Source organism: Somniosus microcephalus, unplaced genomic scaffold (assembly GCF_052327205.1).
Source record: "Somniosus microcephalus isolate GS21.2 unplaced genomic scaffold, FLI_Smic_1.0 unresolved_chr2, whole genome shotgun sequence".
Classification (NCBI taxonomy): Eukaryota; Metazoa; Chordata; class Chondrichthyes; order Squaliformes; family Somniosidae; genus Somniosus; species Somniosus microcephalus.
In genome coordinates this window covers 19,534,745-19,560,220 of record NW_028225180.1, presented here as the reverse complement: position 1 = coordinate 19,560,220, position 25,476 = coordinate 19,534,745, and the positions used below count along the sequence as shown (strand labels likewise).

General features: G+C 54.5%; 2 protein-coding genes across 2 annotated transcripts in view; one reads left to right on the top strand and one right to left on the bottom strand.

Moving 5' to 3' along the window:
• Positions 1-25,476, bottom strand: part of LOC147092229 (lysine-specific demethylase 2A-like) — a 520,639-nt gene that overhangs the window by 157,478 nt on the left and 337,685 nt on the right. The gene's annotated exons all lie outside the window — the stretch shown is intronic.
• The window catches only part of LOC147092232 (membrane-associated phosphatidylinositol transfer protein 1-like), a 122,634-nt gene that overhangs the window by 26,446 nt on the left and 70,712 nt on the right, over positions 1-25,476 (top strand). The window contains exons 11-16 of the mRNA XM_085976383.1: positions 1,240-1,340; positions 2,569-2,803; positions 9,143-9,311; positions 19,816-19,986; positions 21,332-21,502; positions 21,918-22,066. Of these exons, the coding sequence (XP_085832509.1) occupies positions 1,240-1,340; positions 2,569-2,803; positions 9,143-9,311; positions 19,816-19,986; positions 21,332-21,502; positions 21,918-22,066 (996 nt within the window). The remainder of the gene's footprint in view (positions 1-1,239; positions 1,341-2,568; positions 2,804-9,142; positions 9,312-19,815; positions 19,987-21,331; positions 21,503-21,917; positions 22,067-25,476) is intronic.

Below are 25,476 nucleotides of genomic sequence, written 5' to 3'. Positions count from 1 at the left end.
CGGAGGGGCAGTACTGAGGGAGAGCTGCACTGTTGGAGGGGCAGTACTGAGGGAGCGCCGCACTGTTGGAGGGGCAGTACTGAGGGAGCGCTGCACTGTCGGAGGGGCAGTACTGAGGGAGCGCTGCACTGTCGGAGGGGCAGTACTGAGGGAGAGCTGCACTGTCGAAGGGTCAGTACTGAGGGAGCGCCGCACTGTCGGAGGGTCAGTACTGAGGGAGCGCTGCACTGTCGGAGGGGCAGTACTGAGGGAGCGCTGCACTGTCGGAGGGGCAGTACTGAGGGAGAGCTGCACTGTCGAAGGGGCAGTACTGAGGGAGCGCTGCACTGTCGGAGGGGCAGTACTGAGGGAGCGCTGCACTGTCGGAGGGGCAGTACTGAGGGAGCGCCGCACTGTCGGAGGGGCAGTACTGAGGGAGCGCCGCACTGTCGGAGGGACAGTACTGAGGGAGCGCCGCACTGTCGGAGGGGCAGTACTGAGGGAGCGCCGCACTGTCGGAGGGGCAGTACTGAGGGAGCGCTGCACTGTCGGAGGGGCAGTACTGAGGGAGCGCCGCACTGTCGGAGGGGCAGTACTGAGGGAGCGCCGCACTGTCGGAGGGGCAGTACTGAGGGAGCGCCGCACTGTCGGAGGGGCAGTACTGAGGGAGCGCCGCACTGTCGGAGGGGCAGTACTGAGGGATCGCTGCAGATGTGATCTGGGGTAGGTGTAGCTTGGGAGGAAAAGGTGACCTTCGACCTAAGCCCTGCAATCATCCTTTCTTCATATCTGCATCTATTGTAGATTAATCGATAAGAGCTTCATTGCTAGGATAAGCCAGCAACCCCATTTTCCTTGTACCATGGGTCTTTCAGGTGAGTAGAGGGAGAACATAGGAACAGGAGGAGGCCATTCAGCCCCATGAGCCTGTTCATCGAACAGGAGGAGGTCCATTCAGTCCCTCGAGCTTGTTACACAGGAACAGGAGGAGGCCATTCAGCCCCTCGAGCCTGTAACACAGGAACAGGAGGAGGCCATTCAGCCCCTCGAGCCTGTTACACAGGAACAGGAGGAGGCCATTCAGCCCCTCGAGCCTGTTCCGCCATTCATGAGATCATGGAAGCACTAAATGACTCTGGTCTTGCGATGACTGTGAATGGAGTGGGGGAGAGGGATTGTACAACATGTTGGTGTGGTGGTTGAAGGTTTTGATCGAAGTGTTTTCTCTCTCTTCCCCTCCCTTCCGTGCGCGTGTCCAAGGTGTGTATCATCGGTGACTGCGTCGGAGGAATCCTGGATTTGACGCTCTCTGCAATAACACCGCACTTGGGAGTCCAGCCAGCAGCAGGAGAGGAAGCATGGTGAGATGCACACTCACACTCACACACACCCAGTCACTCACACTCTCACACACTCACACTCTCACACACACCCAGTCACTCAACCTCACACACACACACTCACTCACTCACTCACTCACTCACTCACTCACACTCACACACTCACTCACACACACCCATCACTCACACTCACACACACTCACACTCACTCACACTCCCACCACTCACACACACACACTCACTCACACTCTCTCACACTCACTCACTCACTCACACACACCCACTCACTCACACTCTCACACACTCACACCACACTCACTCACTCACTCACACACACCCACTCACTCACACTCTCACACACTCACACCACACTCACTCACTCACTCACACTCACTCACTCACTCACACACACCACTCACTCACACTCACACACACCCATCACTCAACCTCACACACACTCACTCACTCACTCACACCCACTCACTCACACTCTCACACACTCACACTCTCACACACTCACACTCACTCACTCACTCACACACACCCAGTCACTCAACCTCACACACATTCACACCACACTCGCACACTCACTCACTCAACCTCACACACACTCGCACTCCCACTCACTCAACCTCACACACACTCGCACTCACACACTCAACCTCACACACACTCACTCAACCTCACACACACTCACTCACACTCTCACACACTCCTCCACTCACTCAACCTCACACTCACTCACTCACTCACTCACTCACTCACAAACACCACTCACTCACTCACACTCTCACGCACTCCCATTCACTCAACCTCACACACACTCACACTCAACCTCACACCACTCACTCACACCACTCACTCACACACACACACACACTCACTCACTCACTCACTCACTCACTCACTCACTCACTCACACACACCACTCACTCACTCACTCACACTCTCACACACTCCCACTCACTCAACCTCACACACACTCACACTCAACCTCACACACACTCACACCACTCACTCACACACACACTCACACACACACACACTCACTCACTCACACTCACTCACACTCACTCACTCACTCACTCACACACACCACTCACACTCTCACACACTCCCACTCACTCAACCTCACACACACTCACACTCAACCTCACACACACTCACACCACTCACTCACACACACACTCACACACTCACACACTCACTCACTCACTCACTCACTCACACACATATATCTGTCACTCAGCCTCTGTGTCTCCCTCTCACACACAGAACACCGAGCGATTGTCTCCGGAGATCCTGGTAGACACAGACCCACTGAACAACTCCAGGCTGGAGGGAACCCGCCAGTTGAGCAAGAGCAACAACGAGCTGTCGATGGGGACATCGATGGAGAGTCAGCGAGGCGGCCCGAGGAAACACAGCAACTCCTCCACCTCCGACATCGACTCCATGAAGCAACACCACACCTTCCTGTCCACGTGAGCAAGATCTTCAATCAGCCGGGGTTCCTGCTCCTGATCACTGTCCAGTGACCCCCTGGGTTAGAGAGAGGGGAAATCAGCTAGGGTTCCTGCTCCTGATCACTGTCCAGTGACCCCTGGGTTAGAGAGAGGGGCAAATCAGCCAGGGTTCCTGCTCCTGATCACTGTCCAGTGACCCCTGGGTTAGAGAGAGGGGAAATCAGCCAGGGTTCCTGCTCCTGATCACTGTCCAGTGACCCCGGGGTTAGAGAGAGAGGAAATCAGTCAGGGTTCCTGCTCCTGATCACTGTCCAGTGACCCCTGGGTGAGAGAGAGGGGAAATCAGCCAGGGTTCCTGCTCCTGATCACTGCCCAGTGACCCCTGGGTTAGAGAGAGGGGAAATCAGCCAGGGTTCCTGCTCCTGATCACTGTCCAGTGACCCCTGGGTTAGAGAGAGGGGAAATCAGCCAGGGTTCCTGCTCCTGATCACAGCCCAGTGACCCCTGGGTTAGAGAGAGAGGAAATCAGCCAGGGTTCCTGCACCTGATCACTGCCCAGTGACCCCTGGGTTAGAGAGAGAGGAAATCAGCCAGGGTTCCTGCTCCTGATCACTGTCCAGTGACCCCTGGGTTAGAGAGAGAGGAAATCAGCCAGGGTTCCTGCACCTGATCACTGCCCAGTGACCCCTGGGTTAGAGAGAGGGGAAATCAGCCAGGGTTCCTGCTCCTGATCACAGCCCAGTGACCCCTGGGTTAGAGAGAGAGGAAATCAGCCAGGGTTCCTGCACCTGATCACTGCCCAGTGACCCCTGGGTTAGAGAGAGGGGAAATCAGCCAGGGTTCCTGCTCCTGATCACTGTCCAGTGACCCCGGGGTTAGAGAGAGGAGAAATCAGCCAGGGTTCCTGCTCCTGATCACTGTCCAGTGACCCCTGGGTTAGAGAGAGAGGAAATCAGCCAGGGTTCCTGCTCCTGATCACTGTCCAGTGACCCCTGGGTTAGAGAGAGAGGAAATCAGCCAGGGCTCCTGCTCCTGATCACTGTCCAGTGACCCCTGGGTTAGAGAGAGGGGAAATCAGCCAGGGTTCCTGCTCCTGATCACTGTTCAGTGACCCCGGGGTTAGAGAGAGGGGAAATCAGCCAGTGTTCCTGCTCCTGATCACTGTCCAGTGACCCCTGGGTTAGAGAGAGGAGAAATCAGCCAAGGTTCCTGCTCCTGATCACTGTCCAGTGACCCCTGGGTTAGAGAGAGGGGAAATCAGTCAGGGTTCCTGCTCCTGATCACTGTCCAGTGACCCCTGGGTTAGAGAGAGTGGAAATCAGCCAGGGTTCCTGCTCCTGATCACTGCCCAGTGACCCCTGGGTTAGAGAGAGAGGAAATCAGCCAGGGTTCCTGCTCCTGATCACTGCCCAGTGACCCCTGGGTTAGAGAGAGAGGGGAAATCAGCCAGGGTTCCTGCTCCTGCTCACTGTCCAGTGACCCCTGGGTTAGAGAGAGGGGGAATCAGCCAGGGTTCCTGCTCCTGATCACTGCCCAGTGACCCCTGGGTTAGAGAGAGGGGAAATCAGCCAGGGTTCCTGCTCCTGATCACTGTCCAGAGACCCCTGGGTTAGAGAGAGGGGAAATCAGCCAGGGTTCCTGCTCCTGATCACTGCCCAGTGACCCCTGGGTTAGAGAGAGTGGAAATCAGCCAGGGTTCCTGCTCCTGATCACTGTCCAGTGACCCCTGGGTTAGAGAAAGGGGAAATCAGCCAGGGTTCCTGCTCCTGATCACTGTCCAGTGACCCCTGGGTTAGAGAAAGGGGAAATCAGCCAGGGTTCCTGCTCCTGATCACTGTCCAGTGACCCCTGGGTTAGAGAGAGGGGAAATCAGCCAGGGTTCCTGCTCCTGATCACTGTCCAGTGACCCCTGGGTTAGAGAGAGGGGAAATCAGCCAGGGTTCCTGCTCCTGATCACTGTCCAGTGACCCCTGGGTTAGAGAGAGGGGAAATCAGCCAGGGTTCCTGCTCCTGATCACTGTCCAGTGACCCCTGGGTTAGAGAGAGGGGAAATCAGCCAGGGTTCCTGCTCCTGATCACTGTCCAGTGAACCCTGGGTTAGAGAGATGGGAAATCAGCCAGGGTTCCTGCTCCTGATCACTGTCCAGTGACCGCTGGGTTAGAGAAAGGGGAAATCAGCCAGGGTTCCTGCTCCTGATCACTGCCCAGTGACCCCTGGGTTAGAGAGAGGGGAAATCAGCCAGGGTTCCTGCTCCTGATCACTGTCCAGTGACCCCTGGGTTAGAGAGAGGGGAAATCAGCCAGGGTTCCTGCTCCTGATCACTGTCGCTGACCCCTGGGTTAGAGAGAGGGGAAATCAGTCAGGGTTCCTGCTCCTGCTCATTGTCCAGTGACCCCTGGGTTAGAGAGAGGGGGAATCAGCCAGGGTTCCTGCTCCTGATCACTGCCCAGTGACCCCTGGGTTAGAGAGAGGGGAAATCAGCCAGGGTTCCTGCTCCTGATCACTGTCCAGAGACCCCTGGGTTAGAGAGAGGGGAAATCAGCCAGGGTTCCTGCTCCTGATCACTGCCCAGTGACCCCTGGGTTAGAGAGAGTGGAAATCAGCCAGGGTTCCTGCTCCTGATCACTGTCCAGTGACACCTGGGTTAGAGAAAGGGGAAATCAGCCAGGGTTCCTGCTCCTGATCACTGTCCAGTGACCCCTGGGTTAGAGAAAGGGGAAATCAGCCAGGGTTCCTGCTCCTGATCACTGTCCAGTGACCCCTGGGTTAGAGAGAGGGGAAATCAGCCAGGGTTCCTGCTCCTGATCACTGTCCAGTGACCCCTGGGTTAGAGAGAGGGGAAATCAGCCAGGGTTCCTGCTCCTGATCACTGTCCAGTGACCCCTGGGTTAGAGAGAGGGGAAATCAGCCAGGGTTCCTGCTCCTGATCACTGTCCAGTGACCCCTGGGTTAGAGAGAGGGGAAATCAGCCAGGGTTCCTGCTCCTGATCACTGTCCAGTGAACCCTGGGTTAGAGAGATGGGAAATCAGCCAGGGTTCCTGCTCCTGATCACTGTCCAGTGACCGCTGGGTTAGAGAAAGGGGAAATCAGCCAGGGTTCCTGCTCCTGATCACTGCCCAGTGACCCCTGGGTTAGAGAGAGGGGAAATCAGCCAGGGTTCCTGCTCCTGATCACTGTCCAGTGACCCCTGGGTTAGAGAGAGGGGAAATCAGCCAGGGTTCCTGCTCCTGATCACTGTCGCTGACCCCTGGGTTAGAGAGAGGGGAAATCAGTCAGGGTTCCTGCTCCTGATCACTGCCCAGTGACCCCTGGGTTAGAGAGAGGGGAAACCAGCCAGGGTTCATGCTCCTGATCACTGTCCAGTGACCCCTGGGTTAGAGAGAGGGGAACTCAGCCAGTGTTCTTGCTCCTGATCACTGCCCAGTGACCCCTGGGTTAGAGAGAGAGGAAATCAGCCAGGGTTCCTGCTCCTGATCACTGCCCAGTGACCCCTGGGTTAGAGAGAGAGGAAATCAGCCAGGGTTCTTGCTCCTGATCACTGTCCAGTGACCCCTGGTTAGAGAGAGGGGAAATCAGCCAGGGTTCCTGCTCCTGATCACTGCCCAGTGACCCCTGGGTTAGAGAGAGGGGAAATCAGCCAGGGTTCCTGCTCCTGATCACTGCCCAGTGACCCCGGGGTTAGAGAGAGGAGAAATCAGCCAGGGTTCCTGCTCCTGATCACTGTCCAGTGACCCCTGGGTTAGAGAGAGGGGAAATCAGCCAGGGTTCCTGCTCCTGATCACTGTCCAGTGACCCCTGGGTTAGAGAGAGAGGAAATCAGCCAGGGTTCCTCCTCCTGATCACTGCCCAGTGACCCCTGGGTTAGAGAGAGAGGAAATCAGCCAGGGTTCCTGCTCCTGATCACTGTCCAGTGACCCCTGGGTTAGAGAGAGGGGAAATCAGCCAGGGTTCCTGCTCCTGATCACTGTTCAGTGACCCCGGGGTTAGAGAGAGGGGAAATCAGCCAGTGTTCCTGCTCCTGATCACTGTCCAGTGACCCCTGGGTTAGAGAGAGGAGAAATCAGCCAAGGTTCCTGCTCCTGATCACTGTCCAGTGACCCCTGGGTTAGAGAGAGGGGAAATCAGCCAGGGTTCCTGCTCCTGATCACTGTCCAGTGACCCCTGGGTTAGAGAGAGTGGAAATCAGCCAGGGTTCCTGCTCCTGATCACTGCCCAGTGACCCCTGGGTTAGAGAGAGAGGAAATCAGCCAGGGTTCCTGCTCCTGATCACTGTCCAGTGACCCCTGGGTTAGAGAGAGGGGAAATCAGCCAGGGTTCCTGCTCCTGATCACTGTCCAGTGACCCCTGGGTTAGAGAGAGAGGGGAAATCAGCCAGGGTTCCTGCTCCTGCTCACTGTCCAGTGACCCCTGGGTTAGAGAGAGAGGAAATCAGCCAGGGTTCCTGCTCCTGATCACTGTCCAGTGACCCCTGGGTTAGAGAGAGTGGAAATCAGCCAGGGTTCCTGCTCCTGATCACTGCCCAGTGACCCCTGGGTTAGAGAGAGAGGAAATCAGCCAGGGTTCCTGCTCCTGATCACTGTCCAGTGACCCCTGGGTTAGAGAGAGGGGAAATCAGCCAGGGTTCCTGCTCCTGATCACTGTTCAGTGACCCCGGGGTTAGAGAGAGGGGAAATCAGCCAGTGTTCCTGCTCCTGATCACTGTCCAGTGACCCCTGGGTTAGAGAGAGGGGAAATCAGCCAGGGTTCCTGCTCCTGATCACTGTCCAGTGACCCCTGGGTTAGAGAGAGGGGAAATCAGCCAGGGTTCCTGCTCCTGATCACTGTCCAGTGACCCCTGGGTTAGAGAGAGAGGGGAAATCAGCCAGGGTTCCTGCTCCTGCTCACTGTCCAGTGACCCCTGGGTTAGAGAGAGGGGAAATCAGCCAGGGTTCTTGCTCCTGATCACTGTCCAGTGACCCCTGGGTTAGAGAGAGGGGAAATCAGCCAGGGTTCCTGCTCCTGATCACTGTCCAGTGACCCCTGGGTTAGAGAGAGAGGAAATCAGCCAGGGTTCCTGCTCCTGATCACTGCCCAGTGACCCCTGGGTTAGAGAGAGAGGAAATCAGCCAGGGTTTCTGCTCCTGATCACTGTCCAGTGACCCCTGGGTTAGAGAGAGGGGAAATCAGCCAGTGTTCCTGCTCCTGATCACTGTCCAGTGACCCCTGGGTTAGAGAGAGGGGAAATCAGCCAGGGTTCCTGCTCCTGATCACTGTCCAGTGACCCCTGGGTTAGAGAGAGGGGAAATCAGCCAGGGTTCCTGCTCCTGATCACTGTCCAGTGACCCCTGGGTTAGAGAGAGTGGAAATCAGCTTGGGTTCCTGCTCCTGATCACTGTCCAGTGACCCCTGGGTTAGAGAGAGGGGAAATCAGCCAGGGTTCCTGCTCCAGATCACTGTCCAGTGACCCCTGGGTTAGAGAGAGGGGAAATCTGCCAGGGTTCCTGCTCCTGATCACTGTCCAGTGACCCCTGGGTTAGAGAGAGGGGAAATCAGCCAGGGTTCCTGCTCCTGATCACTGCCCAGTGACCCCTGGGTTAGAGAGAGAGGAAATCAGCCAGGGTTCCTGCTCCTGATCACTGTCCAGTGACCCCTGGGTTAGAGAGAGGGGAAATCAGCCAGGGTTCCTGCTCCTGATCACTGTCCAGTGACCCCTGGGTTAGAGAGAGAGGAAATCAGCCAGGGTTCCTGCTCCTGATCACTGTCCAGTGACCCCTGGGTTAGAGAGAGCGGAAATCTGCCAGGGTTCCTGCTCCTGATCACTGTCCAGTGACCCCTGGGTTAGAGAGAGGGGAAATCAGCCAGGGTTCCTGCTCCTGATCACTGTCCAGTGACCCCTGGGTTAGAGAGAGAGGGGAAATCAGCCAGGGTTCCTGCTCCTGCTCACTGTCCAGTGACCCCTGGGTTAGAGAGAGGGGAAATCAGCCAGGGTTCCTGCTCCTGATCACTGTCCAGTGACCCCTGGGTTAGAGAGAGAGGGGAAATCAGCCAGGGTTCCTGCTCCTGCTCACTGTCCAGTGACCCCTGGGTTAGAGAGAGGGGAAATCAGCCAGCGTTCCTGCTCCTGATCACTGTCCAGTGACCCCTGGGTTAGAGAGAGGGGAAATCAGCCAGGGTTCTTGCTCCTGATCCCTGTCCAGTGACCCCTGGGTTAGAGAGTGGGGAAATCAGCCAGGGTTCTTGCTCCTGATCACTGTCCAGTAACCCCCCCAAGTCCCTGATTGTGCAGCAATGATGATCCCACCTCGTGCTTCAGTTACTGTTGAATATTATGGTCTACGTATTTCTGATGATATGGTCTGTCTCCGTCAGACTGCAGGCAAACGTCCTGAAGGGTGAAGGCGGCCTTCGTAGGAGTAGCAGCTCCTCAATGATCAACCTTGACGGGAACGAGAAGTTCGACTTTGAAGTGTCCGACCTATTCCTGTTCGGGTGTCCCCTGGGACTGGTTCTCGCTCTGCGGAAGATGGTAGCCCCTGGACTGGACCGTAAGCAGCTTTATTTCTTTCCTAAACCCCTTTTCCGCCTCTTTCTCCGTCCTTTAAGACCCTCCTTAAAACCGACCTCTTTGACCAAGCTTTTGGTCACCTGTCCAAATATCTCCTTATGTGGCTCGGGAGGGGGTCAATGTTTTGTCTAATAATGCTGCTGTGAAGCGGCGTGGGACGATTTATGACGTTAAAGGGTCTGTATTAATGGGAGATGCCGCCAAGCCACCTAGTGGCCAGCGGCTGTAACTACACTGTGACTGTTTACATAGGAAAATTGAATGGGGACTATTGAAATAACAATTTACAATGTTGAAGGGTTATAAATCACTAGTTAGGCCTCAGCTGGAGCATTGTGTCCAATTCAAGTTCATCGCACTTTAGGAAGGATGTCAAGGCTGTGGAGAGGGTGCAGAGGAGATTGACCAGAATGGTCCTAGGGATGAGGGACTTCAGTGATGTGGAGAGACTGGAGAAGCTGGGGTTGTTCTCCTTAGAGCAGAGAAGGTTAAGGGGAGATTTAATAGAGGTGTTTAAAATCATGAAGTGTTTTGATAGAGTAAATAAGGAGAAACTGTTTCCAGTGGCAGGAGGGTCGGTGACCAGAGGACACAGATTGAAGATAATCGGCCAAAGAACCAGAGGGGGAGATGAGGAGAATGTTTTTACAGCGAGTTGTTGTGATCTGGAACGCGCTGCCTGAAAGGGCGGTGGGAGCAGATTCAATAGGAACTTTCAAAAGGGTATTGGAGAAATACTGGAAAAGGAGAAATGTGCAGGGCTGTGGGGGGAGAGCAGGGGGGAGCGGGACTAATTGGAGAGTTCGTTCAAAGAGCCGGCACAGGCACGATGGGCCGATCGGCCTCCTCCTGCGCTGTATGATTCTGTGATTCTACGCTCCCTGCCCAAAACAGATTAACTCCCCTTGTTCACGATAAGAAAGGTAAAACACCCATTTCCACAGCATCTTTCACCACCTCAGGATGTCCCAAAGCTGCGTCAGTGGGTCTTACTCCCTCGTCCCGCTCGGAGTCAGAAGATCATGGGTTCAAGCCCCAGCTCAGCGACTCAACCTCCACAATCCCAGGAGAGCAAACCCGGGGTCAGTACTGAGGGAGTGCCGCACTGTCGGAGGGGCAGTACTGAGGGCGCGCCGCACTGTCGGAGGGGCAGTACTGAGGGAGTGCCGCACTGTCGGAGGAACAGTACTGAGGGAGCACTGCACTGTCAGAGGGGCAGTACTGAGGGAGCGCCGCACTGTTGGAGGGGCAGTACTGAGGGAGCGCTGCACTGTCGGAGGGTCAGTACTGGGGGAGCGCCGCACTGTCGGAGGGGCAGTACTGAGGGAGCGCCGCACTGTCGGAGGGGCAGTACTGAGGGAGCACTGCGCTGTCGGAGGGGCAGTACTGAGGGAGCGCTGCACTGTCGGAGGGGCAGTACTGAGGGAGTGCTGCACTGTCGGAGGGGCGGTACTGAGGGAGCGCTGCACTGTCGGAGGGGCAGTACTGAGGGAGCGCCGCACTGTCGGAGGGTCAGTACTGAGGGAGCGCTGCACTGTCGGAGGGGCAGTACTGAGGGAGTGCTGCACTGTCGGAGGGGCAGTACTGAGGGAGTGCTGCACTGTCGGAGGGGCAGTACTGAGGGAGTGCTGCACTGTCGGAGGGGCAGTACTGAGGGAGTGCCGCACTGTCGGAGGGTCAGTACTGAGGGACTGCTACACTGTCGGAGGGGCAGTACTGAGGGAGTGCTGCACTGTCGGAGGGGCAGTACTGAGGGAGTGCTGCACTGTCGGAGGGGCAGTACTGAGGGACTGCTACACTGTCGGAGGGGCAGTACTGAGGGACTGCTACACTGTCGGAGGGGCAGTACTGAGGGAGTGCCGCACTGTCGGAGGAGGCAGTAGAAATATAGAAACATAGAAGATAGGAGCAGGAGTCGGCCATTCGGCCCCTCGAGCCTGCTCCACCATTCAATGAGATCATGGCTGATCATCCAAATTCAGTACCCTGTCCCTGCCTTCTCCCCATATCCCTTGATCTCTTTAGCCTTAAGAAATATATCCAACTCCTTCTTGAATATATTTAATGAATTGGCCTCAACTGCCTTCTGTGGTAGAGAATTCCACAGGTTCACCACTCTCTGGGTGAAGAAATTCCTCCTCATCTCAGTCCTAAATGGCTTACCCCTTATCCTTAGACTGTGACCCCTGGTTCTGGACTCCCCGGCCATCAGAAACATCCTTCCTGCATCTAGTCTGTCTAGTCCTGTTAGAATTTTATAAGTTTCAATGAGATCCCCTCTCATTCTTCTAAACTCCAGCGAATATAAGCCCAATCGACCCAATCGCTCCTCATACGTCATTCCTGCCATCCCAGGTATCAGCCTGGTGAATCTTCGCTGAACTCCCTCCATGGCAAGCACATCCTTCCTCAGATAAGGCGACCAAAACTGCACACAATACTCAAGGTGTGGTCTCACCAAGGCCCTGTACAACTGCAGCAAGACATCTTTGTTCCTGTACTCGAAACCTCTCGCTACGAAGGCCAACATACCATTTGCCTTCTTAACCGCCTGCTGCACCTGCATGCTTAACTTCAGCGACTGGTGCACAAGGACACCCAGGTCTCGTTGCACTCCCCCTTCTCCCAATCTATTGCTGTTCAGATAATAATCTGCCTTCCTGTTTTTGCCACCAAAGTAGATAACCTCGCATTTATCCACATTGTACTGCATCTGCCATGCTTCTGCCCAATCACCCAACCTGTCCAAATCATACTGGAGTTTCTCGGCATCCTCCTCAAAGCACACACGCCCACCCAGCTTTGTATCATCTGCAAACTTGGAGATATTACATCTAGTTCCCTCGTCTAGATCATTAATATATATTGTGACTAGCTGGGGTCCTAGGACTGATCCTGTGGTACCCCACTAGTCACTGCCTGCCACTCGGAAAAAGTCCCGTTTATTCCAACTCTTTGCTTTCTGTCTGCCAACCAGTTCTCTATCCAAGTCAGTACCTTGCCCCCAATCCCATGAGCTTTAACTTTGCATGCTAATCTCTTATGCAGGACCTTATCGAAAGCCTTCTGAAAGTTCAAATACACCACATCCACTGGTTCTCCCTTATCTATTCTACCAGTTACATCCTCAAAAAATTCCAGTAGATTAGTCAAGCACGATTTACCTTTTGTAAATCCATGTTGACTTTGTCTGATCCTGTCACTGTTGTCCAAGTGCTCTGCTATTACATCTTTTATAATGGACTCTAGCATTTTCCCCACTACCGATGTCAGGCTATAATTCCCCGTGTTCTCTCTGCCACCTTTTTTGAATAGTGGGGTAACATTAGCTACCCTCCAATCCATGGGTACGGTTCCAGAGTCTATCGAATTTAGTACAGAGGGAGCGTTGCACTGTGGGAGCGCTGCACTGTCGGATGGGCAGTACTGAGGGAGCGCTGTACTTTCGGAGGGGCAGTACTGAGGGAGCGCAGCACTGTCGGAGGGGCAGTACTGAGGGAGCGCTGCACTGTCGGAGGGGCAGTACTGGGGGGCACTGCACTGTCGGAGGGGCAGTACTGAGGGAGCGCTGCACTGTCGGAGGGGCAGTACTGGGGGGCACTGCACTGTCGGAGGGGCAGTACTGAGGGAGCGCCGCACTGTCGGAGAGGCAGTACTGGGGGGGCACCGCACTGTCGGAGGTGCTGTCTTTCGTGATGAGATGTTAAACTGAGGCCCTATTGAACTGATAATTACTAGTCCTAGCCCCTTTAGGGCTCCCCCGGATCAGGCGTATTCCTCAGACGTTCACTTTCAACTAAAGTTTGAGGTAGCTGAATCCTAAAGACGCTTAATTGGGTCTAAAGGTGCGGACTATCTCTCCCTAAAGGAAAGGAACAACCCGAGAATGTTACCATCCTCCAGATAGCACTTTTAATAAGTTTAGCTAGACTGTAACGTTCCGGATATTATGAGGGTCCGGAAAACTCCCCCAGAATTCTGCAACTCCTCACCAAAGAGTGTACAGAGATTGAGTTTGTGAGTTTTTGATACAGAAGTCTTATGTGAGACAATTCTAAAAATATATAGATTTATTAAAGAACTGACATGTAATTTACAGTTGGTGAGTCAATCGCAACATTAACAGTTCCAAAAAGAGAAAGCTTACAATCTTATCAGAGAACCTTACTTTCAAATCTTAACTTCACTACAGTTTTACAGTTCTTAAAGTTCTATTCAGGATATCCACCAAAATCAAATACCTTTTGATCCCCGAGGTACAAAGAGTTGGAGACTACAGAACCACTTCTGAAGCCGAGAATCGCTTTGCCCCTTTAAAGCGAGTCTACTATCCCATTTGAGAGTTCAATATTTATACCCTTTTCCAGTGGTATTTCCTTTAAGGTTTTCTGCTGATGTAAGCTAATTATCTCTAGTCATTTTTCTGCTGACCCCTGCAATTCTTACAGTCACCTCAGCTGGTAGCATCACAAAATTATGTCTCCTCTCTAGGTGTTCTAAGTTTACCATAAAAAACGGTGTGACGGCAGGTGCGCTTTACTTGGTGTAATTTTTACGAAGACAGATGTTTCTTACTTTTATGTGCTTCTTTACGAAGTGTTAATTCGAACACCTTATCCAGGGTGAACCATTGTTTCATTCCGAAATGTTCAGCCTGTCAGGAGCCTTTAACCTTCTGTTTCAATAAGGTTATTGATTCAGTGTCAACAACTATCTTATCTCTATAGCCAGAATGCTATCACAGCTTTTTCATAGTTAGGTTTCTAGATTTCCAAACCCAGTTTGTTATGTTGTAATAAGACCAGAATTCTTTCAAAAGATAGTGTATTTTTCTGAATAGGTTATATGGCTTATACCTTCACACTATCTGCCTTCTCAGGTTGACGGCGATGGAACCTGGGCCCTTCTTGCTCTGTTTCTGGGGCTCAGTACCACACCGTGTGAGATCAGCTCAGGCCGGGGATGGAATCTGGTCCCATAGGAACAGGAGGAGGCCATTCCCCCCCTCAAGCCTGTTCCACCATTCAATTAGATCACGGCTGATCTGTATCTTAACTCCTCCCTTGGTTCTGTAACCCTTAATACCCTTACCCAACAGAAGTCTATCAATTTCGGTTTTGAAATTTTCGATTGACCCCCAGCCTCAGCAGCTTGTTGGGGGAGAGAGTTCCAGATTTCCACCAGCCATTGTGTGAAGAAGTGCTTCCTGACATCACCCCTGAACGGCCTGGCTCTAATTTTAAGGTTCTGCCTCCTTTGTTCTGGACTCCCCCCACCAGAGGAATAGTTTCTCTCTCTCGACCCGATCGACTCCTTTAATCATCTTCAACACCTCGATTAGATCGCCCCTTAATCTTCTACACTCGAGGGAACACAAGCCCAGTCTGTGCAACCTGTCCTCGGAATTTAACCCTTCATTCCCCCTCTGAAGTCAGTCGTGCTCAGTGGGTAGCACACTCGCCTCTGAGTCAGAAGGTTGTGGGTTCAAGTCACACTCCAGAGACTTGAGCATAAAATCTAGGCTGACGCTCCCAGTGCAGGCCTAGGGGAGCGCTGCACTGTCGGAGGGGCAGTACTGAGGGAGTGCTGCACCGTCGGAGGGGACAGAACTGAGGGAACGCTGCACTGTCGGAGGGGCAGTACTGAGGGAACGCTGCACTGTCGGAGGGGCAGTACTGAGGGAACGCTGCACTGTCGGAGGGGCAGTACTGAGGGAGCGCCGCACTGTCGGAGGGGCACTACTGAGGGAGCGTTGCACTGTCGGAGGGGTAGTACTGAGGGAGCACCGCACTGTCAGAGGGGCAGTACTGAGGGAGTGCTGCACTGTCGGAGGGGCAGTACTGAGGGAACGCTGCACTGTCGGAGGGGCAGTACTGAGGGAGCGCCGCACTGTCGGAGGGGTAGTACTGAGGGAGTGCTGCACTGTCGGAGGGGCTGTACTGAGGGAGTGCTGCACTGTCGGAGGGGCAGTACTGAGGGAACGCCGCACTGTCGGAGGGGCAGTACTGAGGGAGCGCCGCACTGTCGGAGGGGCAGTACTGAGGGAGTGCTGCACTGTCGGAGGGGCAGTACTGAGGGAGCGCCCCACTGTCGGAGGGGCAGTACTGAGGGAGTGCTTCACTGTCGGAGGGGCAGTACTGAGGGAACGCCGCACTGTCGGAGGGGGAGTACTGAGGGAGCGCCGCACTGTCAGAGGGGCAGTACTGAGGGAGCGCCGCACTGTCGGAGGGGCAGTACTGAGGGAGCGCCGCACTGTCGGAGGGGCAGTACTGAGGGAGCGCCGCACTGTCGGAGGGTCAGTACTGAGGGAGCGCTGCACTGTCGGAGGGGCAGTACTGGGGGGCACTGCACTGTCGGAGGGGCAGTACTGAGGGAGCGCTGCACTGTCGGAGGGGCAGTACTGGGGGGCACTGCACTGTCGGAGGGGCAGTACTGAGGGAGCACTGCACTGTCGGAGAGGCAGTACTGGGGGGGCACCGCACTGTCGGAGGTGCTGTCTTTCGTGATGAGATGTTAAACTGAGGCCCTATTGAACTGATAATTACTCGTCCTAGCCCCTTTAGGGCTCCCCCGGATCAGGCGTATTCCTCAGACGTTCACTTTCAACTAAAGTTTGAGGTAGCTGAATCCTAAAGACGCTTAATTGGGTCTAAAGGTGCGGACTATCTCTCCCTAAAGGAAAGGAACAACCCGAGAATGTTACCATCCTCCAGATAGCACTTTTAATAAGTTTAGCTAGACTGTAACGTTCCGGATATTATGAGGGTCCGGAAAACTCCCCCAGAATTCTGCAACTCCTCACCAAAGAGTGTACAGAGATTGAGTTTGCGAGTTTTTGATACAGAAGTCTTATGTGAGACAATTCTAAAAATATATAGATTTATTAAAGAACTGACATGTAATTTACAGTTGGTGAGTCAATCGCAACATTAACAGTTCCAAAAAGAGAAAGCTTACAATCTTATCAGAGAACCTTACTTTCAAATCTTAACTTCACTACAGTTTTACAGTTCTTAAAGTTCTATTCAGGATATCCACCAAAATCAAATACCTTTTGATCCCCGAGGTACAAAGAGTTGGAGTCTACAGAACCACTTCTGAAGCCGAGAATTGCTTTGCCCCTTTAAAACGAGTCTACTATCCCATTTGAGAGTTCAATATTTATACCCTTTTCCAGTGGTATTTCCTTTAAGGTTTTCTGCTGATGTAAGCTAATTATCTCTAGTCATTTTTCTGCTGACCCCTGCAATTCTTACAGTCACCTCAGCTGGTAGCATCACAAAATTATGTCTCCTCTCTAGGTGTTCTAAGTTTACCATAAAAAACGGTGTGACGGCAGGTGCGCTTTACTTGGTGTAATTTTTACGAAGACAGATGTTTCTTACTTTTATGTGCTTCTTTACGAAGTGTTAATTAGAACACCTTATCCAGGGTGAACCATTGTTTCATTCCAAAATGTTCAGCCTGTCAGGAGCCTTTAACCTTCTGTTTCAATAAGGTTATTGATTCAGTGTCAACAACTATCTTATCTCTATAGCCAGAATGCTATCACAGCTTTTTCATAGTTAGGTTTCTAGATTTCCAAACCCAGTTTGTTATGTTGTAATAAGACCAGAATTCTTTCAAAAGATAGTGTATTTTTCTGAATAGGTTATATGGCTTATACCTTCACACTATCTGCCTTCTCAGGTTGACGGCGATGGAACCTGGGCCCTTCTTGAGTATAAAATCTAGGCTGACACTTCCAGTGCAGGCCTAGGGGAGCGCTGCACTGTCGGAGGGGCAGTACTGAGGGAGCGCCGCACTGTCGGAGGGGCAGTACTGAGGGAGCGCCGCACTGTCGGAGGGGCAGTACTGAGGGAGCGCTGCACTGTCGGAGGGGCAGTACTGAGGGAGCGCTGCACTGTCGGAGGGGCAGTACTGAGGGAGCGCTGCACTGTCGGAGGGGCAGTACTGAGGGAGCGCTGCACTGTCGGAGGGGCAGTACTGAGGGAGCGCTGCACTGTCGGAGGGGCAGTACTGAGGGAGAGCCGCACTGTCGGAGGGGTAGTACTGAGGGAGCGCTGCACTGTCGGAGGGGCAGTACTGAGGGAGCGCTGCACTGTCGGAGGGGCAGTACTGAGGGAGTGCTGCACTGTCGGAGGGGCAGTACTGAGGGAGCGCTGCACTGTCGGAGGGGCAGTACTGAGGGAGCGTTGCACTGTCGGAGGGGCAGTACTGAGGGAGCGCTGCACTGTCGGAGGGGCAGTACTGAGGGAGCGCTGCACTGTCGGAGGGGCAGTACTGAGGGAGCGCTGCACTGTCGGAGGGGCAGTACTGAGGGAGCGCTGCACTGTCGGAGGGGCAGTACTGAGGGAGCGCTGCACTGTCGGAGGGGCAGTACTGAGGGAGCGCCGCACTGTCGGAGGGGCAGTACTGAGGGAGAGCCGCACTGTCGGAGGGGCAGTACTGAGGGAGCGCCGCACTGTCGGAGGGGCAGTACTGAGGGAGCGCCGCACTGTCGGAGGGGCAGTACTGAGGGGGTGCTGCACTGTCGGAGGGGCAGTACTGAGGGAGCGCCCCACTGTCGGAGGGGCAGTACTGAGGGAGCGCTGCACTGTCGGAGGGGCAGTACTGAGGGAGCGCTGCACTGTCGGAGGGGCAGTACTGAGGGAGTGCCGCAATGTCGGAGGGGCAGTACTGAGGGAGCGCCGCACTGTCGGAGGGGCAGTACTGAGGGAGCGCTGCACTGTCGGAGGGGCAATACTGAGGGAGCGCTGCGCTGTGGGTGAGGCAGTACTGAGGGAGCGCCGCACTGTCGGAGGGGCAGTACTGAGGGTGCGCTGCACTGTCGGAGGGGCAGTACTGAGGGAGCGCTGCACTGTCGGAGGGTCAGTACTGAGGGAGCGCCGCACTGTCGGAGGGGCAGTACTGAGGGAATGCAGCACTGTTGGAGGGGCTGTACTGAGGGAGTGCTGCACTGTCGGAGGGGCAGTACTGAGGGAGTGCTGCACTGTCGGAGGGGCAGTACTGAGGGAGCGCTGCACTGTCGGAGGGGCAGTACTGAGGGAGCGCTGCACTGTCGGAGGGGCAGTACTGAGGGAGCGCCGCACTGTCGGAGGGGCAGTACTGAGGGAGAGCCGCACTGTCGGAGGGGCAGTACTGAGGGAGCGCCGCACTGTCGGAGGGGCAGTACTGAGGGAGCGCCGCACTGTCGGAGGGGCAGTACTGAGGGGGTGCTGCACTGTCGGAGGGGCAGTACTGAGGGAGCGCCCCACTGTCGGAGGGGCAGTACTGAGGGAGCGCTGCACTGTCGGAGGGGCAGTACTGAGGGAGCGCTGCACTGTCGGAGGGGCAGTACTGAGGGAGTGCCGCAATGTCGGAGGGGCAGTACTGAGGGAGCGCCGCACTGTCGGAGGGGCAGTACTGAGGGAGCGCTGCACTGTCGGAGGGGCAATACTGAGGGAGCGCTGCACTGTTGGTGAGGCAGTACTGAGGGAGCGCCGCACTGTCGGAGGGGCAGTACTGAGGGAGCGCTGCACTGTCGGAGGGGCAGTACTGAGGGAGCGCTGCACTGTCGGAGGGTCAGTACTGAGGGAGCGCCGCACTGTCGGAGGGGCAGTACTGAGGGAATGCAGCACTGTTGGAGGGGCTGTACTGAGGGAGTGCTGCACTGTCGGAGGGGCAGTACTGAGGGAGTGCTGCACTGTCGGAGGGGCAGTACTGAGGGAGCGCCGCACTGTCGGAGGATCAGTACTGAGGGAGCGCTGCACTGTCAGAGGGGCAGTACTGAGGGAGCGCCGCACTGTCGGAGCAGCAGTACTGAGGAAGTGCCGCACTGTCGGAGGGGCAGTACTGAGGGAGCGCCGCACTGTCGGAGGGTCAGTACTGAGGGAGCGCCGCACTGTCAGAGGGGCAGTAGTGAGGGAGCGCCGCACTGTCGGAGCAGCAGTACTGAGGAAGCGCCGCACTGTCGGAGGGGCAGTACCGAGGAAGCGCCGTACTGTCGGAGGGGCATTACTGAGGGAGCGCCGCACTGTCGGAGCAGCAGTACCGAGGAAGCGCCGTACTGTCGGAGGTGCTGTCTTTCGGATGAGACGTTAAACTGAGGCCCCGTCTGCTCTCTCAGGTTGACGTAAAAGATCCCATGGCACTATTTGGAAGAAGAGCAGGGGGAGTTCTCCCTGGTGTCCTGGGCCAATATTTACCCCTCAATCAATCAACATCACTAAAGCAGATTAGTCATTATCACATTGCTGTTTGTGGGAGCTTGCTGTGCGCAAATTGGTTGCCGCGTTTCCTACATTACAACAGTGACTACACTTCAAAAAGTACTTCATTGGCTGTGAAGCGCTTTGGGACGTCTGGTGGTCCTGAAAGGCGCTATAGAAATGCAAGTCTGTCTTTTTTTTTGAATGGGGGCTGGGATTTGCCTTGAGGACCTCGGACACTTTCCATTGCTGTTTAAGATGCGTTGTTGAAGATTTTTTTTAATCTCCTTGCAGTGTCGCAGTTCCGACCCGCCTGCCAGCAGATCTACAACCTGTTCCACCCCGCCGATCCCTCAGCCTGCCGCCTGGAGCCCCTGCTGACCAGAGATTTCCACCTGATCCCTCCCTTCTCAATCCCGCGCTACCAGAAGTTTCCACTGGGAGACGGGAACTCCTCCCTCCTGGGTAAGCTGTGCTGGGATTCACTGTACGTTAACGGGGGGCTGTGCTGGGTTTCGATGTTCTTTAACAGGCTGTGCTGGGATTCAGTGTTCTTTAACGGGGCTGTGCTGGGATTCACTGTACGTTAACAGGAGCTGTGCTGGGATTTGATGTTCTTTAACAGGCTGTGCTGGGATTCAGTGTTCTTAAACGGGGCTGTGCTGGGATTCACTGTACCTTAACGGGGGGCTGTGCTGGGATTCACTGTATGTTAACGGGCTGTGCTGGGATTCACTGTATGTTAACGGGGGCTGTGCTGGGACTCACTGTACATTAACAGGGACTGTGCTGGGATTCACTGTACATTAACAGGGGCTGTGCTTGGATTCAATGTTCATTAACAGGCTGTGCTGGGATTCACTACGTTTACGGGCTGTGCTGGGATTTGATGTTCTTTAACAGAGGCTGTGCTGGGGTTCAGTGTTCTTTAACAGGGGCTGTGCTGGGATTCACTACATTAACAGGGGCTGTGCTGGGATTCACTGTACATTAATGGGCTGTGCTGGGATTCACTACGTTAACAGGGGCTGTGCTGGGATTCACCGTACGTTAACAGGGACTGTGCTGGGATTCACTACGTTAACGGGCTGTGCTGGGATTCACTGTACATTAACGGGGCTGTGCTGGGATTCACTGTACATTAACGGGCTGTGCTGGGATTCACTACATTAACGGGGCTGTGCTGGGATTTGATGTTCTTTAACAGAGGCTGTGCTGGGATTCAATGTTCTTTAATGGGGCTGTGCTGAGATTCACTGTACATTATCAGGGGCTGTGCTGGGATTCACTGTTCACTAAATGGGATGTGCTGGGATTCACTGTTTATTAATGGGGCTGTGCTGGGATTTACTGTTCATTAATGGGGCTGCGCTGGGATTTACTGTCATGAATGAGACTGCTGGGATTTATTCACTAATGGGGCTGTGCTGGGATTAACAGTTCATTTACGGGGCTGTGCTGGGATTCACTGTTCACTAACTGGGCTGTAGTGGGATTCACTGTTCACTAATGGGGCTGTGCTGGGATTTATTGTTCATTAACGGGGCTGTGCTGGGATTTATTGTTCCTTAACGGGGCTGTGCTGGGATTAACAGTTCATTTACGGGGCTGTGCTGGGATTCACTGTTCGCTAATGGGGCTGTGCTGGGATTCACTGTTCGCTAACGGGGCTGTGCTGGGATTTATTGTTCATTAAAGAAGTTGTGCTGGGATTCTAGTGCAGAAGTTACCAAAAAGGAATCCTTTTGAGGAGGCCCTTGGTCCCGATTCCCTGCTAACCCCACGTTCCCCGAATCTCCTCTTCTTGCAGTGGACACCCTCCAGTCCTTCACCTCGATCTTCAGTGGGGTTCCAGAGCCCACATCCACCACCACCCTGACCCCGGCTCTCGGTGACCTCTGGAGGCCCAGTGAGGACAACGTTTCCAGCGAGGGAGCTGAACCTCAGCCCGGCAGTCCAATACCCTGTGACGTCGCAAAGGGTAAGTTGCCTTCCTACACGCGAACGCAGCCCGTAACGCGCGGGGGGGCGGGGGCGGAAACGCGCCCAAATCCCGGGAAAATGCTCAGCTTGCTACCACGTAGAACGGCACAGCGCAGAAGAAGGCCATTCGGCCCATCGTGCCGGTGCTGGCTCCTTGAACGAGCTGTCCAATTAGTCCGACACTTGCAGCGCTCCCTCAGTACTGGGCACCGGGGGAGTGCCGGACTGGGATTATGGGGCTCAATTCTCTGGAGTCGGGTTTGAGGAGCCACGATCTTCTGACTCGGAGGGGAGAGGGTGCTGGGGATTACTCTGGAGGGTGTGTGGTGGTTAAGAGTTTCGAGCGACGTGCTTTCATCCAGAATATTTCGCGGGGCTGTAAGATGATAACGATTGCAATTTGTTTCCTGCAGTGGTTGATAAATGGTGGGGCAGTAAGCGGATTGACTACGCTCTCTACTGCCCAGACGCACTGACTGCGTTCCCCACAGTCACGCTTCCCCACCTCTTCCATGCCAGCTATTGGGAGTCTACAGATGTTGTGGCATTTATACTCCGACAGGTAATATAAGATGGACATCGAATTCTTCCAAATTGTCAGCATCGAGCGCTCCCGGGGCAGGTACAGCACGTGTTAGATACAGTGTAGAGCTCCCTCTACATTACCCTGACAGTGTGTCCCCCACTTTATACCCAGTGTCAGCATCGAGCGCTCCCAGGGCAGGTACAGCACGTGTTAGATACAGTGTAGAGCTCCCTCTACATTACCCTGACAGTGTGTCCCCCACTTTATACCCAGTGTCAGCATCGAGCGCTCCCGGGGCAGGTACAGCACGTGTTAGATACAGTGTAGAGCTCCCTCTACATTACCCTGACAGTGTGTCCCCCACTTTATACCCAGTGTCAGCATCGAGCGCTCCCAGGGCAGGTACAGCACGTGTTAGATACAGTGTAGAGCTCCCTCTACATTACCCTGACAGTGTGTCCCCCACTTTATACCCAGTGTCAGCATCGAGCGCTCCCAGGGCAGGTACAGCACAGGTTAGATACAGTGTAGAGCTCCCTCTACATTACCCTGACAGTGTGTCCCCACTTTATACCCAGTGTCAGCATCGAGCGCTCCCGGGGCAGGTACAGCATGGGTTAGATACAGTGTAGAGCTCCCTCTACATTACCCTGACAGTGTGTCCCCACTTTATACCCAGTGTCAGCATCGAGCGCTCCCAGGGCAGGTACAGCACGGGTTAGATACAGTGTAGAGCTCCCTCTACATTACCCTGACAGTGCGTCCCCCCACTTTATACCCAGTGTCAGCATCGAGCGCTCTCGGGGCAGGTACAGCACGGGTTAGATACAGTGTCGAGCTCCCTCTACATTACCCTGACAGTGTGTCCCCCCACTTTATACCCAGTGTCAGCATCGAGCGCTCCCAGGGCAGGTACAGCACGGGTTAGATACAGTGTAGAGCTCCCTCTACATTACCCTGACAGTGTGTCCCCACTTTATACCCAGTGTCAGCATCGAGCGCTCCCAGGGCAGGTACAGCACGGGTTAGATACAGTGTAGAGCTCCCTCTACATTACCCTGACAGTGTGTCCCCACTTTATACCCAGTGTCAGCATCGAGCGCTCCCGGGGCAGGTACAGCACGGGGTTAGATACAGTGTAGAGCTCCCTCTACATTACCCTGACAGTGTGTCCCCACTTTATACCCAGTGTCAGCATCGAGCGCTCCCAGGGCAGGTACAGCACGTGTTAGATACAGTGTAGAGCTCCCTCTACATTACCCTGACAGTGTGTCCCCACTTTATACCCAGTGTCAGCATCGAGCGCTCCCAGGGCAGGTACAGCACGGGTTAGATACAGTGTAGAGCTCCCTTTACATTACCCTGACAGTGTGTCCCCCACTTTATACCTAGTGTCAGCATCGAGCGCTCCCGGGGCAGGTACAGCACAGGTTAGATACAGTGTAGAGCTCCCTCTACATTACCCTGACAGTGTCCCCCCCACTTTATACCCAGTGTCAGCATCGAGCGCTCCCGGGGCAGGTACAGCATGGGTTAGATACAGTGTAGAGCTCCCTCTACATTACCCTGACAGTGTGTCCCCACTTTATACCCAGTGTCAGCATCGAGCGCTCCCAGGGGCAGGTACAGCACGGGTTCGATACAGTGTAGAGCTCCCTCTACATTACCCTGACAGTGTGTCCCCACTTTATACCCAGTGTCAGCATCGAGCGCTCCCAGGGCAGGTACAGCACGGGTTAGATACAGTGTAGAGCTCCCTCTACATTGCCCTGACAGTGTGTCCCCACTTTATACCCAGTGTCAGCATCGAGCGCTCCCGGGGCAGGTACAGCACGGGTTAGATACAGTGTAGAGCACCCTCTACATTACCCTGACAGTGTGTCCCCACTTTAGGAATATAGAAACACAGGAACAGGAGGAGGCCATTGAGCCCTTGAGCCTGTGCCGCCATTCAATGAGATCATGGCTGATCTGCGATCTAACTCCATACACCCACCTTTGGCCCCTATCCCTTAATACCTTTGGTTATCAAAGATCTATCAATCATCCGATTTAAAATTAACAATTGACCGAGCATCAATTGCCGGTTGCGGAAGAGAGTTCGAAACTTCTCCCACCCTTTGTGTGTAGAAGTGTTTCCTAATTTCACTCCTGAAAGGTCTGGCTCTAATTTCTAGACTCTGCCCCCAGTCCTAGAATCCCCAACCAGCGGAAATAGTTTCTCTCTCGCTACCCTATCTGTTCCCCTTAATATCCTGAAAACTTCGATCAGATCACCCCTTAACCTTCTAACTTTCGGGGAATACAACCCTAGTTTGTGTAATCTCTCCTCGTAACTTAACCCTTGCAGTCCGGGTATCATTCTGGTAAACCTACGCTGCACTCCCTCCGAGGCCAATATATCCTTCCTAAGGTGTGGTGCCCAGAACTGCTCCCACTGCTCCAGGTGTGGTCTAACCAGTGCTCCAGGTGTGGTCTAACCAGTGCTCCAGGTGTGGTCTCCCAGTGCTCCAGGTGTGGTCTAACCAGGGCTCCAGGTGTGGTCTCCCAGTGCTCCAGGTGTGGTCTCCCAGTGCTCCAGGTGTGGTCTCCCAGTGCTCCAGGTGTGGTCTAACCAGGGCTCCAGGTGTGGTCTCCCAGTGCTCCAGGTGTGGTCTAACCAGGGCTCCAGGTGTGGTCTAACCAGTGCTCCAGGTGTGGTCTCCCAGTGCTCCAGGTGTGGTCTAACCAGGGCTCCAGGTGTGGTCTCCCAGTGCTCCAGGTGTGGTCTCCCAGTGCTCCAGGTGTGGTCTCCCAGTGCTCCAGGTGTGGTCTAACCAGGGCTCCAGGTGTGGTCTCCCAGTGCTCCAGGTGTGGTCTCCCAGTGCTCCAGGTGTGGTCTCCCAGTGCTCCAGGTGTGGTCTAACCAGGGCTCCAGGTGTGGTCTAACCAGGGCTCCAGGTGTGGTCTCCCAGTGCTCCAGGTGTGGTCTCCCAGTGCTCCAGGTGTGGTCTCCCAGTGCTCCAGGTGTGGTCTAACCAGGGCTTTGTACAGCTGCAGCATAACTTCTGCCCCTGGGAGGCAGTCGACTCCTGGGATGTGGCGAGATTGAGTAGGCTAAGCCTATATATTCCCAAGAGTTTAGAAGAATGAGACATGATCTCATTGAAACGTATCAATTTCTTAGAGGGCTTGACAGGCTGGATGCTGAGAGGCTGTTTCCCCCTGGCTGGAGAGTCGAGAACCAGGGGGCACAGTCTCAGGATGATGGGTTGGCCATTTAGGACTGAGATGAGGAGGAATTTCTTCACTCAGAGGGTGGTGAATCCTTGGAATTCTCTGCCCCAGAGGGCTGTGGAGGCTCAGTCATTGAGTATATTCAAGGCTGAGATCGATAGATTTTTGGACTCTCGGGGAATCAAAGGATGTGGGGATCGGGCAGGAAAGTGGAGTTGAGGTCTGATGCA